At 30.1% G+C, this 17,900-nt stretch overlaps 2 protein-coding genes and 1 long non-coding RNA gene across 3 annotated transcripts; 2 read left to right on the top strand and 1 right to left on the bottom strand.

The window, feature by feature from the left end:
- The first annotated feature begins 3,151 nt into the window (after positions 1–3,151).
- On the top strand, positions 3,152–6,460 carry LOC107930962 (WUSCHEL-related homeobox 1). The gene is made up of 4 exons (XM_041107776.1): positions 3,152–3,817; positions 3,891–4,193; positions 4,384–4,460; positions 5,714–6,460. Exons 1-4 carry the CDS (start codon positions 3,670–3,672, stop codon positions 6,278–6,280), a joined length of 1,095 nt encoding a protein of 364 aa, XP_040963710.1. The 5' UTR covers positions 3,152–3,669; the 3' UTR covers positions 6,281–6,460.
- An 8,607-nt stretch (positions 6,461–15,067) lies between these two features.
- LOC121224444 (thaumatin-like protein) lies at positions 15,068–16,273 on the top strand. Its single transcript, XM_041107775.1, has 2 exons — positions 15,068–15,387; positions 15,479–16,273. The coding sequence occupies exons 1-2, from the start codon at positions 15,330–15,332 to the stop codon at positions 16,141–16,143; spliced, it is 723 nt and encodes a 240-aa protein (XP_040963709.1). The 5' UTR covers positions 15,068–15,329; the 3' UTR covers positions 16,144–16,273.
- Positions 16,274–16,410: 137 nt separating this feature from the next.
- On the bottom strand, positions 16,411–17,377 carry LOC107931056 (uncharacterized). Its single transcript, XR_001693103.2, has 2 exons — positions 17,022–17,377; positions 16,411–16,741 (listed from the first exon to the last, which is right to left on the bottom strand). It is a non-coding gene; the product is annotated as an uncharacterized lncRNA (long non-coding RNA).
- Between the last annotated feature and the right edge of the window lie 523 nt (positions 17,378–17,900).

Below are 17,900 nucleotides of genomic sequence, written 5' to 3'. Positions count from 1 at the left end.
TTCTTCCTTTTTTGCATATTAATTTTAAATTTTAGTTTTTCTTTTCAAATTTAAGTGATGATGTGGTATAATTTCAAGTACCACGTTATGAACCGATTTTCAATAAAGACTCATTTTTTTCCGATAAAAATATCTCAAATGACAATTTTTTAAACCAAAATTCTTAAACTTTAACATAAATTATTTTAAATATCTAAATTAATTAAATTTTATAATAAGCTTTAAAAATTAAATTTCAAAATTAAAAAAAATTGATAATTAAAAATCAAAACGTGATAGGAACAAAATAAAATACAATTTTTACATAATTTTTATCACCTGGACTATAATTCAATAAATAATAATGCATTTATTCAAATGTTATCAATTTGTCGGCAAATTTTGTGTCGAAACTGTGTTTTCATACGGAGAAAGAGTCAATAAAGTAGAAATTGACAATGACGCTTCATGGCTTAAAGGCTAGAGGCCTTAAATTATGCTTATTTTCTTAACTTTTTCTTTGGGAAGGTGATTGGTAGAGAATTATGATCCCTTTCCAAATTAATTAAAAATACTTTTTTTAAATATTGTTAAAAATGTAATTGTTGATAGGATTATCATGAGTTTTTTTTATATATATATAATTCGAGTTGAAATTTTGTTATAAGTATCACTTATTTATTGATTTTATTAAAAATTTTAATTTAGTTTATAACTCTATAATCGATATATCAAATAATTATTTTTGTTGAATCTTAAATTATTAAAGAGCAAAAAACTCAATCTATAATTCTTATGAATTAGTAAGTACATTTTTAGCGGATAGTGTATTGATATATCCAATTATTGGCCAACTTGGTAAAATTTTGAGCATATATTTTAAATTGGGTTAGGTTTAGACAATTATATATAGTACTGATAGTAATATTATACATAGGTATAACTCAGACTTATAAATATCTCTAACAATGATAATGCATTTTTTTAATATTTTGTGTATATATACAAATATTAATATATATATTTAAAGTTTGGGTTTTCATTTTTTTTGTAGAAGTACCATGGTGGCCTAAGTACTAACAGATAGATTTCATTTCACTGTCTTTACTCAAAAAATGGGTCAATTAGTCTCGTATGTTAGATCAAAGAGTAAATTGGTCATTCTATTAAAAAAATCATCAACTTCTACTGTTAAAAACTAGACATTGTACATCAACAGTGACTAATTTATTTACTTTTTTTAATAGAGAGAGTAAAATATATTTTAACTTCATGTGGCTCTGTAATATTTTTACCTATATTTTTTTCTTAATCAATTTAATCATGATGGGAAATCATATACCTTAAATGGTACACCAAAATTGATGGTCTTCATTCTTCAATCATATGCAAAAGGCTTATAGCCTAATTACAAAAAAAGGAATTTGCTAAGTCACTATCATAGAGAAACTAGTAATAATTAATCAATAATGAAATATATCCCTGGATTTATATATAAAAGGAGGTCCAGTAGGGTATCCCCCCAATAACTGGTGAATTCAAATCATTTCTTCATAATGACCAATGGGCTATACCATTATTTCTTCAATCCAAAAATAGAGAATAAATATTTCTTTTTTTTTTCTTTCAACTTTTTTGAATGATGGAATTTGGCAAAAAAGTTGAAAAAAAGAAGAAGAAGGAAGATTCCAAAATTTTGGCACTGTAAAAAATTTTCTGATATATATTATAAGTACATTATTAACATTTCGGCCATGCAAAGGGAACGCCACATATCCATATTTAACCATGATGATACATCATAATCCTTGGATAGTTTTTACATAACAAACAAAAAGATATATAGTTATTTTGTATTTATGTAAACATTTCAACTTCAATTTTGTGTTTATGTGTTGTTTGCTTGTCTGCATGTCAGTACACAGCTTAATTATTATTTTTTTAATAATAAATAATTTTATAGACTATCGATGGCACGTCATGTAAATTTATTCTTTTAATTTTGTATATATTATTACATGATTTAATAACAAATTAAGATTTAATAAACTAGGAACAATTAATGGTTAACGCCCTTGTAAATAATACTTATCTGATTCAAGTCAAACCCACGCATGGTGGGATTCAAGTCAAAATAAGCCTGATGAAAACCTACATATAATTTATCAAACATGGGAGTTTAACTTAAAACATCAAGCATTACATACATATAAGTATTTATACACATGTATGAATGAATCGAAGCATCTGATCGATGACAATAATCAAGCAGCACAATTCAAACTAGTAAAAGTCAAACCAGAAAAAATTTACAAACAACCCACACATTATTTACAGAAGGTAGGAGTTTGGTACATCAAGTCAAGGTAGTCAGTACCGCACCTGTGGACGCATCATTTATCTACTGGAACCGGTGTGTATTGATATCGGTATATTTTGGTGCATTGTTCTAGATTTATCTATTTTTAAAAAAAAATATTTACCAATATCAAATTAATGATATTAAATAAATTTCAAATATAAAAAATTCATGCACAATATTCCAATAAAAGTTTTATCATTTATTACCATAACAATATGAGAATTTTATATTTTTTAATATTATCCATACACTAGCTGATGTGATTGAAATTGAGTGGAATAGGTCAATACAACCGGTGTAAAAAAAGGGAGTTGATTGCATCGTTTTATTATTGAAACAATACGTGCTAGTCAGACTGCACCGCACCAAGCGTTACATATAGTTATTCATACACATCTATATGAATGAATTTAAAGAGTACAAGAAATCTAAACTTATAACACTAGCTTACAGGTAGAGTCACAAACAATGAATAATTATGATAAGAGTACAATCAGAGTACTAATCTTACTATAATCAAGGCCACACTAGAACAATTTGAAAATAACTCACATGATTTAAAGAAAAGACACAGATGATGATTTATACTTGGGAGTTTGGGATACACATGATTTGAAAACAATACGCATGCATGTATGTATGTATGTAGGGTGTACTCATAGTGATGTACATGCATGGATTTGCATGTGAATGCATGAGAGAGAGAGAAGAGGTTAAAAATAGACAAAGAAAAGGGTAAAGAAGCAGAAGGAAGAGAGGGGCAGTTCGGATTGAGAATATGTATGAAAAGCACGAGACATGAGACGAAAACAATAAATGAAAAGCCTTTTTCTTTTTTTTCTTATGAGAGCCTTATGATAAACCCTTTCATCCCTTGTCACGTCCTTTTTCATTCCCTACTCCCAAAAAACACCCAGAATTCCACGCTTCCCCTTTGCCCCCTCCCCTTCCCCTTCCCCTTCCCTCCTTCCTTCTCTTTTGCTTTTTTGGCCTTTTTTTTTTCTTCAATCCCACCACAGCATTTATTCATTAGTCAACCTCATGTTTCTTCCTCTTTGTTCCTTCTTAAACCAACACTAACACCCTCCCTTTGTATTCTCCTCATCTATCCTTTTCTCTCTCTTTAAAACCCTCAATTCTTGTTATATATATATAAGTTTTACTCGTTTAAAACCAAGTCTCTACCACCACTATTCCCTTCGCATGCTTCATTTAAAAGTGAGTGAGTGTGTAAGAGTGTAAAAGCTCATTAAACCCTTTTTTTTTTTCTTTCCAAACAAACCCTAAAAAGTATATAGAATTTGGATATTTGTTAGGTAAATCAAAAGATGTGGATGATGGGTTATAATGATGGTGGTGCTGAGTTCAACATGCCTGATTCCTTTAATGGTAGGAAACTTAGGCCTTTAATCCCTAGGCCAAACAACAACTCTCCTTGTTTAAGCCGTATCAATGGCTCCGATTTCTTTGCACTAAGTACGTCTTCGTCTCCTTTTAAGTCTCCTTCATTTTCATGACTATACATAAACACGATGGTCTTATATTATAGGTATGGGAGACCAAAACAAGAGGGAGTTCAATACACAACCAGCTGTTGTAGTGAGCTCGAGATGGAACCCAACGCCCGAGCAGTTACGTACACTGGAAGAGCTTTATAGACGAGGTACTCGGACACCATCGGCCGACCAAATCCAACACATAACAGCACAGCTTCGTAGGTACGGTAAGATAGAAGGGAAGAATGTTTTTTATTGGTTTCAAAACCATAAAGCAAGGGAACGTCAAAAACGCCGCCGGCAAATGGAATCAACTCAAGATGATCATCCCGACAACTTTGAAAGAAAAGATTCAGGTACATGAACAAAAAAAAAGACAACAAAAAAACATAAAATATTGTTCATCTTTTTTACAATTGCTTTACTATTCTATTTGCTAATTAGAATAATATATATTTGTTTTCTGGTTTTCACCATTGTATTTGTTTGTTAGAGAGAGTAAAGTTACATTCTTTTTTTTTGTTTTGTTTTGTTTTTTTATTACAGAGACGAATAGGACAGGTTATGAAGTTGAACAGACCAAAAACTGGGCACTCCCTATAAACTGCAGTACACTAGCAGAGGTCTATTATCTAATATCCTCTCCATTCTTTTTCTTTCTTTCTTTTTTCACTCTCTGTCTTTCATGGTCAATATAGACAATTCATTATTATCCCATGTAAAAGATTTTGTTAAAAAATTGGTAAAATTACCATAGAAGTCCTTTACTAAAAGAAGTTCTCTTTATTAAAAAATAAATTAATTCATTCATTTATTTTAGATAAAAAAGTAAACTGATTCTTTTGTTAAAATTTTCATTTATTTCTAAGTTGGCCATTGTATTTTAACATGGGGTATAATGGTATGCCATGTGTCACTATATGATTATTCCAAATGGATGAAATTTTTAATAAAAAAATTAGTTTACTCTATCTTCTATCACTTATGACTAATTTATTTATTTATAATATAAGATAAAATACAATTCGACTCCTAATATCAAAATTATAATTATAACTAAAAATAATACAATCTATCAAATTACCATGCAAAACTGAATAAACAAAACCATCATTAGGTTAACACAAGTGAAAAGTTTTAAACTTTAAAGTCAAGGCTTTATTTGTTCATATTATATATATACAACACATACACACATACATAATATATAATATATAAAAAATAGTTCATGTAATGTCTAAAGAAAGAAGAAAAGGGGTAGTAGTATTGTTGGGAAATGAAAAGAGCTTAAAAGCTGCATTCCTTCCTTTCTGTCGGGGCTGCTGTTATGAAACTAGCTGGTTTTTTTTGGGTGATGTGCTTCATTTGCATTCATGGCTTTCAGGCTAGGTATTGATTTGAGCACCCCCCCCCAACCCCTTTTTTTAATTCAAATATTTTTTATATAATTTATATATATTTCTACGTAAAATGGGATAACTGACAGTGAAAAGACTGGGCTCACTCGATAGTACAATTTGTCATCAAAATCCAGCCTATCACTCTTGGACCATTTGTCCTTTTGATTTGAATGGAATGTAAACTTGGCTTTCTCTAATATAAACCAGAAGCTGTGTACACGTCGCTTTACATACAATTTGTATTATTTAGGTAAACTACACTTTTACCTCACTACAGAAATTCACAACTTTTCAATAATTTAGTGAATATTTTATAAATTTTAAAAGTTGAATGAAAAAAAGTATAAATTTATGAATAGTTTAGTAATTCCAGGTGTAATTTTACCTTATTATTTATATAAGGAAAATAGTTTATGTACTTTCTTTGTTAAAATGTATTTAATATATTCATATGTAATTTGTTTTATTATTATTAGGAATCTGTTTCAATACAAATGGCAGCAAAAGCAGCAGTGTCAGAATGTAGAGCAGATGGATGGATCCAATTCGAGGAAAGAGAATTACAGGAAAGAAAGAACTTTGTCGAAAGGAATGACACGTGGCAGCACAAAATGCAATTCTCTTACTCATGCCTATCACCTGTTCTTAGCCCTAATCCTACCTCTACGACGGCAGCGATTAGCACTGTCACCACCGTCGCCCCACCGCCACCAATAAGACCAATGGACCCAAAGCACCAATACCAACACCAACAGCTCTTTAAGACTCATCATGGTCTTAATAATATCTTTAAATCACCATGCAGATATAACAACAACAATGCCAATGTCTTTGATTTCAACTTTGTTAGAAACCAAGAGGCTACACTTGGAGAATGTGACTCACAAACCCTACAACTCTTCCCTCTTCGTAGCGGTAACGATGACGGTTCCGATGATTCCAACGAGAAAGAAAACGAGATATCGATCGCCACCGCCCCGGGGAATGCTAACCTTGGTGGTCCTGATTATCAGTTCTTTGAGTTCCTTCCTTTGAAGAGCTAAAACGGAAAACAATGGAGGGATATTTTTTAAAAAAATTTACTTATTTTGCCATGTAGGTAAATGTTAGAAATGTTGGGTCATGTTTAGATTATGTAGGTTTTTTTTTTTTGTTAAAATGTGCCATCAGTACTATTCCCAAATTTGAAACTTATTTAATGTATTTTATTTTCAAAAATTTAATCAAGTCTAATTATTAACCTCGTTTAAAATAAGCATGAAACTTTAAAATTAAAAAAATAATTTACTTGTTATTAATATAAACTAAAAAATTAACTCGTAATGAGTCTGAATTTAATAAAATTTTTAAATTTAAAGTGAAATGAATAAATTTTAAATTTAGAAAGGAATTGTAAAATACTTTAATTTTTTTTTTGGAAAATGGGAACTGTTATTGTTGTGTGATGTTACATCACATGGAATGGGGATGCAATGAGGGGAAAATTTGTGGGGATATGAAAGAAGGGAATTGCCTTAAAATGCAATTGGACCATGTTATTGGATCAATCAACTTTCTTTTATGTAAAAATGAAAAAACAAAACATTTAAGGTTAAGACAACATTAGAAACAAAGTGATTAATGTTAACAGAATAAAGGGTTGTTTTGGTTCCCCCAATGAAATGGTTCTGAAATAGATAGGTTTTAGACTGTGATGACGTTGAAGCATAAGGGACATGAAAAAATGGGGAATTTGATTTCAAAAACTTTGATGTTGAACTGACTTGGAATTTGGGTTCTAGAGAATTTTTGTTCCTTTTCTTACATGTTTTACCTACCATAAAACTTTTCCACTGAGATAAAAGGTGAATGTATCCTTGAGGTCCTTTTATTATAGGGACCTGATCAAATTAGTTCTTTTACTTTTAAATGGATCAATTTAGTCTATATACTATTAAAAACAATAAAATAAGGCCAAATTGAGATAGAGTTAACATTTGTTGTATAAAAAATGACATTTACTATTTAATAGGGTTAATACTTTTAAAATTTTTATAGTTTTGTAAATGAAATATTTTGTTCAGAATTGAATTGCAATTGAAAAAAAGTAAATTTCAAGACATTTTTTAGACAATTAATGTTAACTATCAATATAAGGACCTTCTCAAAGACTTTAGCCAAAAGATTATTAATTCAATAAATTTAGAGTTAAGTCGGGTTGAACTAGTAAATTAGGAGCCAAAGTTATCTCAAAATTATTTTCTACACAGGTCTTCAACTCAGTATTTTACTTAAAAAAGAGTGTCAAACTCCTTACCACTCCGTGCATTGGTATGAGCAATAGGTAGCTATCCAGTTGCTAGGTGACTTGGTCCCACCTTTGGTTAAGTGGACCAATATCAGTTTTAGTCCATCACAATTGCCAAGTATGTAACTTAAGTTCTTTTTGAATACACATTTTATCTTTATTCCCAAACTTTTAAAATTTTATTTCCTCCTCCAATACCGATTTCTTAACATCACCTTTGACTATGAGAATGATAATTAAATAGAAGCAATGCAATGCAATTTATTTTTATATTATTGTTTTAATTAATGAAAGATTTTATTTCTTTTCTTGCTCAAATTACATACAAGGATACCAAATATTTGTTGAATGAAGGTAATTAACCTTTTTTAGGTCAACTTATGGTTTTTAAGTCCCTCTAGTATGTTCAAATATGGGATTTAGTGCCTCTATATTAAATTCACATGATTTGATCCTTTTATTTTTACAATGTACTTAGTTAATTGAAATAGGCAACACCATTAATAATTCCTATTCATACACGTCTTCCCAACTTATCATGTTGACATAACATTTTTCGTTAAAAAAAATATTTTTTAGAAAAACCTGTATAAGCATTTTAACTTGAATAGTTACCGATGTGAACTAGTTTGATAAACTATAAAGACATAAAATCTCTAATTTGATCATAGTATGGGTATAAAAGTAGAGGGACCAAATTATCTTGTATTACTATAAAGTTTCTAATTTGAACATAGTATGAGGACCAATACCAAAATTTGACCACTTTTTCAAAAGAAGCATTTTATTTTTCTAATGCAGCATATTAAAGTGCAGAGGAATGAATTTTATGTGCAAAACACTAACTGAGCCTGCAAGGTCTATGTACATATAGCACTTAGCAAACACTAGCCCAAACGAGATTTGGGTAAGTCCATAATGAATCTCATCACTTCAACTTAACCATATGTGGGGACTCAAGCTAAAGTATTTTAGCTCCTAACCATGAATTAAATAATTTCATCCTCTACTTTATTAACATTATTTAATATATCCAATTTGATAACACTGTTAATTATTTCCATTAAATTTTAGACGTGAAATTTTAAAAAAATTATTAAACGACCAATTGACATGTAAATTTATTATTGGTTGAACATGATTGATTAGATCTTCACGTAACTCTGACGATACAATTGGATAACATTAATAGAAAAAAAAAATTTTTAAAAATACTATCGATTTCAAAGTCCTAATAACATTAAGAATTACCAAATCAAGTAAAATTATAGTAGAGATAAGATTAAATCCAAATTTCTTATATGATAGCAGGACTAAAATTATAATTGGATTTTTTTAGGGATAAAGTAATACTTAGTCCTTGAACTTGATAACTCTTCTCACCTTGGTCTCTAAGTTTTTTTTTTTATCTAGTTAGTTAGAATATGTTAAGATACAATAATATGACATTCTAAGATTGGACCTTATCATCACGTGAATTTTTAAAATATATATTTATAATTTCTTTAGTATTTTTAGATTTTATGTGATAATGTGACATGATTTCAAAGTGTCACGTCATCATACCTTAACGAAATAAAAATTTAAGAATTAAAATAGGAAGAATTGTCAAGTTCAATTAATATAGACAAAAAAACAAGGAGTAAGTTGAAGGTAAAAGAAAAGGGGGAATTTTTGTAGCAGGTAATTAAAGGGGTTAACTCATATTTTGGGGTTTGAACTTGGTAATTTTTTTATGTTGGAGCCTGAACGTTTTTTTTTTAAATTAGGCCTTGAACTTGGTAGTTGTTCTAACATTGTGGTTTGAACTTTTTCTTTATCCAAGTTAAGCCCTTAACTTGGTAAATGATCCCACATTGGGACTTGAATTTTTTTTTTGTCCAAGTTGATCCTTAAAAACCCTAAAGTTCAAACCACAATGTTAGAACAACTACCAAGTTCAGGGCCTAACTTAAATAAAAAAAAACGTTCAGGCTCCAACATAGAAAAATTACCAAGTTCAGAACTTAACTTAAAAAAAAAATTCAAACCTTAATATTAAAAAAATTACCAAGTTCAAGCCTCAAATAGTAATCTAACCCAATTAAATGACTTCACTTGTCTAATGTTAAAATAGAAAGAGAAGTGAAATATGAAGATGATTTGCAGGTTCAGAAAATTGACAACACTTGAGGTTGCTGCTACTAACCCCCAATTTTTTTTACATTTATAAGTTAAAACAGGCAGGAGCAGGTGGACCAGCTGAAACCCTATTTCTCCATGCTTTAGTTAAAGCCTCATGTGATCGCCCAATTCCTCCCACTCTTTATCATGAGGTACTCATCATTTCAAAAAGAAATATATTTTTTCTCTATCCATCTGTTTCACCCTCTGACAACAAAGTTTGAAGCTTAAATGTGCTATGTTGCATGCATTACAAGCTATTGATGCTGGGGCAAAATGTAAGGACATGTTTGAGAGATACAAAGAGAAAGTAAGGCTGCATCAGTTCAAACAACTACTGCCCATGCATGCATGCTCTGAATAAATCTTTAATATTATGATGATGATAACTTGGCTTTTGGTTGAAGGTACTTTCTAGACATTTCAGTTTGTGTACATACATCACTTTGCATGATGGTAAATCGATTGGTACTTACTTCACTCAAAATTTACGTCTGTTTTATTATGTATTTTGCTGATGAGTGTTGTTGGTTTGGCGTAAGACCGGCTTTGTGGGCTGAAATCTCTTGCTAGAGTAACCTGACTTAAGCGTATTAATTAAAACAGCGTTGACGACGAGGTTAGTTACTATAGTTATAAAGTAAAAGATTTCATCGCACCACGACCACCGTTTATTCAAAAACACTTTTAGATCAATAAAAGGGGTTTATATGTAGTGAAGACAAATTTAAGCTCAACATAAATGGTAGCACATGTCAAGGTTTAGGAAGCGAGAGAGAACTATTCGTGTCATGGTTATGCATGGTGATTGGTTACTCATTTTATCTCGACTTTGTAGGTTTATGCAACCACTATTTTGTTGTTCTTATAGCTTGTGTCATGCTTGTTTGAATCATATTAGATCAATAGGGGTATTGGTCTCAAGAAAGGCATTGGATCTATTAATTTAAGAATTGGTACAGATCGATTGAAACGAGCAAAAATCAATTGAAATCAAGTAGTTGAACCATATATATTTTTTTAATATTCTTATTTTTATGAATATGAATAATTTATTTAACTGAACCTATCGAATAAGTTAAACCAATGAATCGATGACTTAACTGATTCAATCATCACACTAATTTTGAAAAACCTTTTACTTCGATTACATCGGGCGCAGAATTACCCATGTCTAAAAGTTGAATTTTGTGTCAAGTGGTCTGCTCCTAACCATTTCTAAACAAATTGACTTCGAATTACTCTAACTTTATTGTTAATTAATCCAATATGTTAATGTAGATGTTTTTAATGTCTCTTTTAAATCGGGTTTGATTTCACTCTATTATTTTTTATTTATTAATATTCAATGCATACTTAATCACCTTCCATAAGATGATTTCTATATTTAATAAATAGTCATAATCATCTTATTAGATATTAATGAATGAAAAAGTAACAAAATGAATTGTAACTTTTTTTTTTAATTCATCACGGTAATTTAATTTTTTTTATATTGGAAAGGGTTATTTTTAAAATTATCACATTAATTTTTTAATTATAAAAATTTACAGTGTTAAATATTTGAATTAAATTTTTTATTCGAAACATTTGAGATAACTTGGCATCAAATCAACAGTAAAATTATCGAAAAAAAATACCCAAAAATTTATAAAAGGAGTCAAACCTTCTTTGTATTAAATTAGAATAAATGTCATTTTCTTTGGAAAAAAAAACTATTAATGTACACTTCCATTTTTATCTATATTATTAAACAAATTACCCAACAAGAGAGAAATTTTAATTTTAGCTTTAATTTTATTTGTTTCGGTATATAAATATTTTTAATTTTCATAAAATATTTTAAATTACTTTTTCTTGTTTGGGCTTGATGATCCCGACTCCAAACCCGATCCTTCTTATTTACTCACTTTGGAATTTGGACCAACAACAATATTTCAAGTGCTGGACCACACTTGGTTTTTTTACTTCTTAGTCCAATTTAATTACATAATTCATAATTGAACCCATTGTTTTCGTTGGGTTGGACTGGACCATTTATTTTATGAGCTAATTTTGGCGTATCAATTAGAGGTGATAATAGGTCGGGTTGAAATTTTAGATTCATTTTCTAGATTCAAACTCAGCCTAACCCAAAAAATGAACTTAAAATTTTGTACAAATTCAGCCCAGGTAAAATTATAAAAATCTAAACCAAATCCACCCGTATAAATTTTTTTATATTATTATTTTTGTATAAAAATAAATTTAAAAATATAATACGTCAATTACATTAAAATAAATGTTTCTCAACAAATTAAAAAAGTTTTTAATATTTATGCTTAAATAACTCTAATATAGGTGCAACTTAACAAGCAAATGCCTTTAAAATAGTAGCAAAATTAACAATAAAACAAGAGTTATATAACATCCAAACAATAACAAAATAGCAACGATATAATAATGAATGACTGCAAAATAGTGGAAACAACAACATTTTTTGTTGTTGCAAATATAGTTCGAGGCGGGCCGAACTTGGGTCAAAAAAGCTTACCTGAGGCCTAGCCCAAGCCTATATTTTTTCCCAAACCCTTCCACTTTTCGGGCAGATCACCTGACCCAGCCCGGCCCATAATAAAGTCTAGTCTCAATACAATAATCTTTTTAAGTTGGACTCTCACTTTACATAAAATGTATAGATTATCTCGAAATTTATTTTGGCATTGTTTGGTAATTGACTGATAGTTGATAACTGATTGCAGTGGCTGGTTTGACCAACTGATTCTATTAATTGTTTATTTCAAAGTGTTTAGTAAATTTTAACTGATAGTTAAATGTTGATATATGTAAAATGATAAATAAGAGCATGACACATTTTATTGTTAAGTATTTATTTGTTTATAATACTTTATTCTTTATTGAGTGAAATTATTAAAATAAAGCACTATTACCAATAAATTAAAAAATCCATTGTGGAAATTAATTAGTGAATATTTTTGAAAATTTAAATAAATAAATTTCTTAAGTTCATTATTTGTAAATATTAACATTGTGGAAATTAATAAATACTAATAGTGCATCAATACAATTGTAAACTATATTCTTAGTGATACTTATGCTATATATTTTCAATATGTAAACTGGTGATAATTATGGCACACTCTGAATAATTTTGTCAAGTAGCATATTTCAATTAATATAACGTTGTATAAGAAATCATTTTACACAAGTAAATTGAAAATAAATATTTAAGAGTACATAAATATTGGCAAAGAGAGTAATTTTGTAAGCACGGTCAGATATGTTATTCTACATATCTCATTCCCAATCAGTTGTAAAAAAAGTTGATCATCAATACGTTCTTTGTTTTAGAGGTGTTAGCTTAACAAGTTATTGCAAACCTCCATTCACTAATCACTACAGTTAGAGGGTTTCACTACTCATTTATCCATTCATGTCCAAATCAACTAAAAGACTCTTCTGAAACTCTTTTGATTTTCGATTATTTTAATATGATTGTGTAAAATGTATGGATTGTATAAATATTGTCCAAATACAATAACTACCAATCATCTTTGTTGTTTCTAATATTGTAAAATAATAAGTGATTTTAATATGATTTTTTTGTCTACTTAATATCAATATATTTAGTAAAACATTTTAACTAATTTTGTTTAAACACCTAAACATAAAAAAAATATCATTTTCCATCAAAACTTGATAAAAAAAATTATACAATTATTAAATTACTTGTATTTTTAATAACTAAAATAAACTTTCTTTTAGAGTATCATATCAATGATATTCAATGGATTAAGATCAGCAAAAAAAAAAATCACGATTGTTAACATCCTGAAAGTTGACAACAAGTCTTGTCTTAATCAACAAAAAAACCGTAATTTCAGAAACCATGTCATTTTTATAATCATTAAACAATGGTCATAAAAAAAACAGGGATCATTAATTAACGCGTTCTCGAAAATCTCAGAGAGAAATTAAATTAAGTCCAAAATCCGATAAAAATAAATATAAAATATTTCAATTATGTGACAGATTTCCCACACCCTTTTCCGTTTCTGTCTGTTAGCTTAAGGTCCATGTACTATTAATTACTACTTCTAATCTTAATTAACAACATTAACTTAAGTTTAAAGGCAACCTGAGATCTATGTTCTTTTCAATACAAGACAACAATTCAGATGGAGTATCTTTGTCCGATGAAGAGTAAACTTTAAATTATTTTATTCTTTTTAATAAATTTATCACATTTTTATTTTTAATAATAAAAATTTTATTTGTAATTCAGTATTTTAAAATAAGTAAAATTAAGAGGAGTAGATCTATTTTTGTTAACGTGTGTGGTCTGCATCATCCACGAGCGTTACACATGCACCCCACTTTTGATCAGACAAACAATCTCTGCCGTACATCTGAAATCTGGCTTATATTTAAATTATATTTGATGATCAAACGATGTACTCTTTTCAGACACATCACTAAAGGTGAATCTAATATTTTTTAAAAAAGAGATTAAAATTAAATTATCAAATTAAAATGTTAAAATATAATTTTATAATGCGTTGCCTTCATCATAGGTTTCACGTGCTGGGAATTTTTTTATAAAAAAATTTAAAAAATAAAAATAAAAATAATAAATCAAGCAAAGATATATATATTTTTTGTTTAAATCTAATTAAGTCAATCCGAGCCAATTGAGTTGAGCGAGCCACTCAACCCTAATTTAGAATCAAAATTTAATTACCATAACATATACCAACTAAATTTATTATTATGTGAATACTATTTTCTTATTATAAAAGTTATCAAATTAATGGAATTAAAGGGGAAAAAGACACTAGTATGATAAATTTTTTTTATAATTAAGTAATTAAAAAAACTCTTTACTATAGTAATTAGACTTGTCCATGTAGCTTGACTCAAAGGCTTGTCAGAAAAGAAATAGGATTCAAGCAAAAATATAGACTCAAAAATGAACTTGGACAAAAGAATAAAGTCAGCTTAAAAAATAGTCAAGGCCTCGAGAAAGGTTTTTTTTGTTATTTTCTTGTAGTTTTCTTGTTGTTTTATAACTATTTTGCTATCATTTTATTATTATGTTACTACTATTTTATTTTTATTATTTGTATATTTTATAATTCTTATTTTATTGTTAATTTTATTACTATTTTAAAGGTATTTACTTGTTAAATTACACCTTAATATTATTTAAGTATAAATATTTTTTAATTTATTTTTAATTTATAAAAAAATATGTATTTTTTAGTACTTTTAATATATTATATTTTAAAAAATTAATTCAAAAAGATTTGATCAACTCAAATTTTAAACTTTTTACACCAAATCCAAACTTAATAAATGGATCTAAAATTTTGACAATCCCATTCAAACCCGACCCGGACAGTAGTAAGGAGGAGCAGGTCGATGCACATTTCACAACAAAAGAGAAATCAAAGAACTGGTAACCAAACCCTACTTTCGTTGCCAAAACAACCCTAGTTTAGTTCCTTTTTTATATCTATAAAAAGAATAGCATAACCATAGTTTATCCTTGAGTAAATGTTCATCATCACTCATCTCTGTTAGCTTTCATTTTCACTCACTTCAAGCTCTTTCCATAGTTTACAGCCATAGAAGCAACAACAATGTGGAGATCAATCATAATTTTCACTCTCTTCGCCTTTCTTTTCTTCCCTATTTCAGGTACTAATTAATTTCTTACTCTCCAATATACTGAAATAAACATACATTTTTGCACAACATTTAAGAATAATTGATTTTGTTGTTTAAACAGCGACGACGATAACACTCTACAACAAATGCTCACATCCAGTTTGGCCAGGGATTCAACCCAGCGCCGGCAAGCCAATTTTAGCCCGCGGTGGATTCAAACTCCCACCAAACAAAGCCTACTCCATGAATCTACCTCCGTTATGGTCCGGTCGGTTCTGGGGTCGACACGGTTGTTCCTTTGACGCCTCGGGTCACGGCCGTTGCGCGACAGGTGACTGCGGCGGTTCCTTATTCTGCAACGGGCTCGGCGGAACCCCACCCGCTACGTTAGCGGAAATCACCCTCGGCCAACAACAAGATTTCTACGACGTCAGTTTGGTGGATGGCTATAACATCGCTATGTCCATTACACCTTTCAAAGGCGCCGGTAAATGTAGCTACGCCGGGTGTGTTAGTGACTTGAATTTAATGTGCCCCGTCGCGTTACAAGTGAGGAATAATAAACAAGTGGTGGCTTGTAAAAGCGCTTGTTTCGCTTTTAATTCACCGAGATATTGTTGTACCGGCAGCTTCGGCAGTCCTCAGTCGTGTAAACCGACGGCGTATTCGAAGATTTTCAAGACTGCTTGTCCTAAAGCTTATTCTTATGCTTACGATGATCCGACCAGTATTGCTACTTGCTCTCGCGGCAACTATTTGGTCACTTTTTGCCCACACCGCCGCTAGAATTTTTTAAGGCTAAATTAGCATCGTATTTGGGTGTTATTGTCTACTTTTTTGCTTTCTCTTATCTCTTCGTACACTATATTGCCTGTTCTGTAATGGAGTTTTTATTAATAGAAACAATGTTATTATATCATATGGCCAAAAAAAAAAACTGCAGGGTTAATTAGAGTTTTGAATTGAGAATGTGGGTTGTTTTGGCCGTTGGGGGGTGGGGACTTTAAAGGACCTACTCTGGTTTTAAATTGGATGAATCAATCAACAGTCGACTAAGCTTTAGAAACTTTTAGGTAAACTGAAAGTGGAAGCGTTCGGTTAGGAACGTCCAAGTTGGGATTACATTGGCAGTAAGTGCTATGTGATAAAAACAGTGGTGAGTTACGTAATGTATGTAATAAGGCCCAACCGGCCTGGGTTTAAAAACAAAAAAGAAAATAGTATTAACCCAACAAATAAGTGGCCCAAAATAGCCCTGGCCCAAAGCAAAACAAAAAACAAAAAGAACCCTAGCCGCATGTCTGCCCCGACGCCGCCAGCAGTTCCCAGGCGCCGCACGTCACGGAGTCGACCACCCCACGCGCGCCATTTGATCCACTTTCACCTGCAAATACGGACTCAAAGAGTCCGGAGGAGAAAAACAAGCAAAATATATGATTTATTTATTTTATTTTTTTCCTTTCCGGCCTATAAAAGGCCATTAAATCTGTAAAATAAGGGACGGAGATTGCATTAACGAAAATACACAGAGAAATACACAAGGAAATTGAAAGAAACACCTACGTTTTTAAGGTGAACCATTTTTTTTAATATAGGCTTTTATTCTTTTTATTTCATTTAAAAAAAAAAAAAGAAATAATACAAAAGAAGGGTGAGGGGTTTACCTTCGAAGCTTCGCCGATGAAGCCCAGCCGCACTCGAATCGGAGGTCCGGCGGAGGGCCAAGGCTTGAGGCGAAATTGTGTTGGGGCGGCCTGGGTTTAAAACACTAGCACAGGGGTTTTTTTAGTTTTTTTTTCTTTTATTTGATTTCAAATGATTTTTAAGGTAAAAATCTGTTTTAAATAACGGATCAAAACGGCGCCGTTTTAGCCAGGCTTGACCCGCGCGGTGACCCGACCCGAAGGGGAGGATCCGCGCGTTCTGACGTCAGAAGGGAGATTTTCGAAAATGATCCCTCCCTTTTGCAATGCGCCCCAAATTAAACCTTTTTGTTTTTTTTTAAATTAGGCTGCATATTTGATCCGCGTTTCGATTCAGTCCCTAGTTGCGCAGTGTTTTGAGAGGATGGATTAATTTCCACCTTGGTCCTCCTACTGTTGTGCGCATCTTAATTTGGACCTTTTCTTTAGTTTCCATCTTTAAATTGGGTTTCAAAACTTTGTTTATTCTTAATTTAATGCTTAATTTGTTGTTTTTTTATATGTTATTAATTATGTATTTACTATTATTATTATTATTATTATTATAGGAATTACTATTACCCGTACTATATATATATTCACATTCGCATATTCTCTACAATAATATATGCATACACTTTTTTTAACGATTTTTGTAAACACATGCACCTTACATATATATTTTATTATCATTCTATGTGCATACCTTTCATATACTTTTACGTGCATTTATATTTTATATAGATATACATTGTTGTAACATATTTATTCCATATATTTTATAATTTAAATCATACATGCATTCTCTAATATATACCTACACATTTAAATTTTTTTTATAAATCCACACATAAATTTTTT

Source organism: Gossypium hirsutum, chromosome D12 (assembly GCF_007990345.1).
Source record: "Gossypium hirsutum isolate 1008001.06 chromosome D12, Gossypium_hirsutum_v2.1, whole genome shotgun sequence".
Lineage (NCBI taxonomy): Eukaryota > Viridiplantae > Streptophyta > Magnoliopsida > Malvales > Malvaceae > Gossypium > Gossypium hirsutum.
Note: the sequence above shows the minus strand (reverse complement) of the source record. Positions and strands in the feature narration are given on the sequence as shown.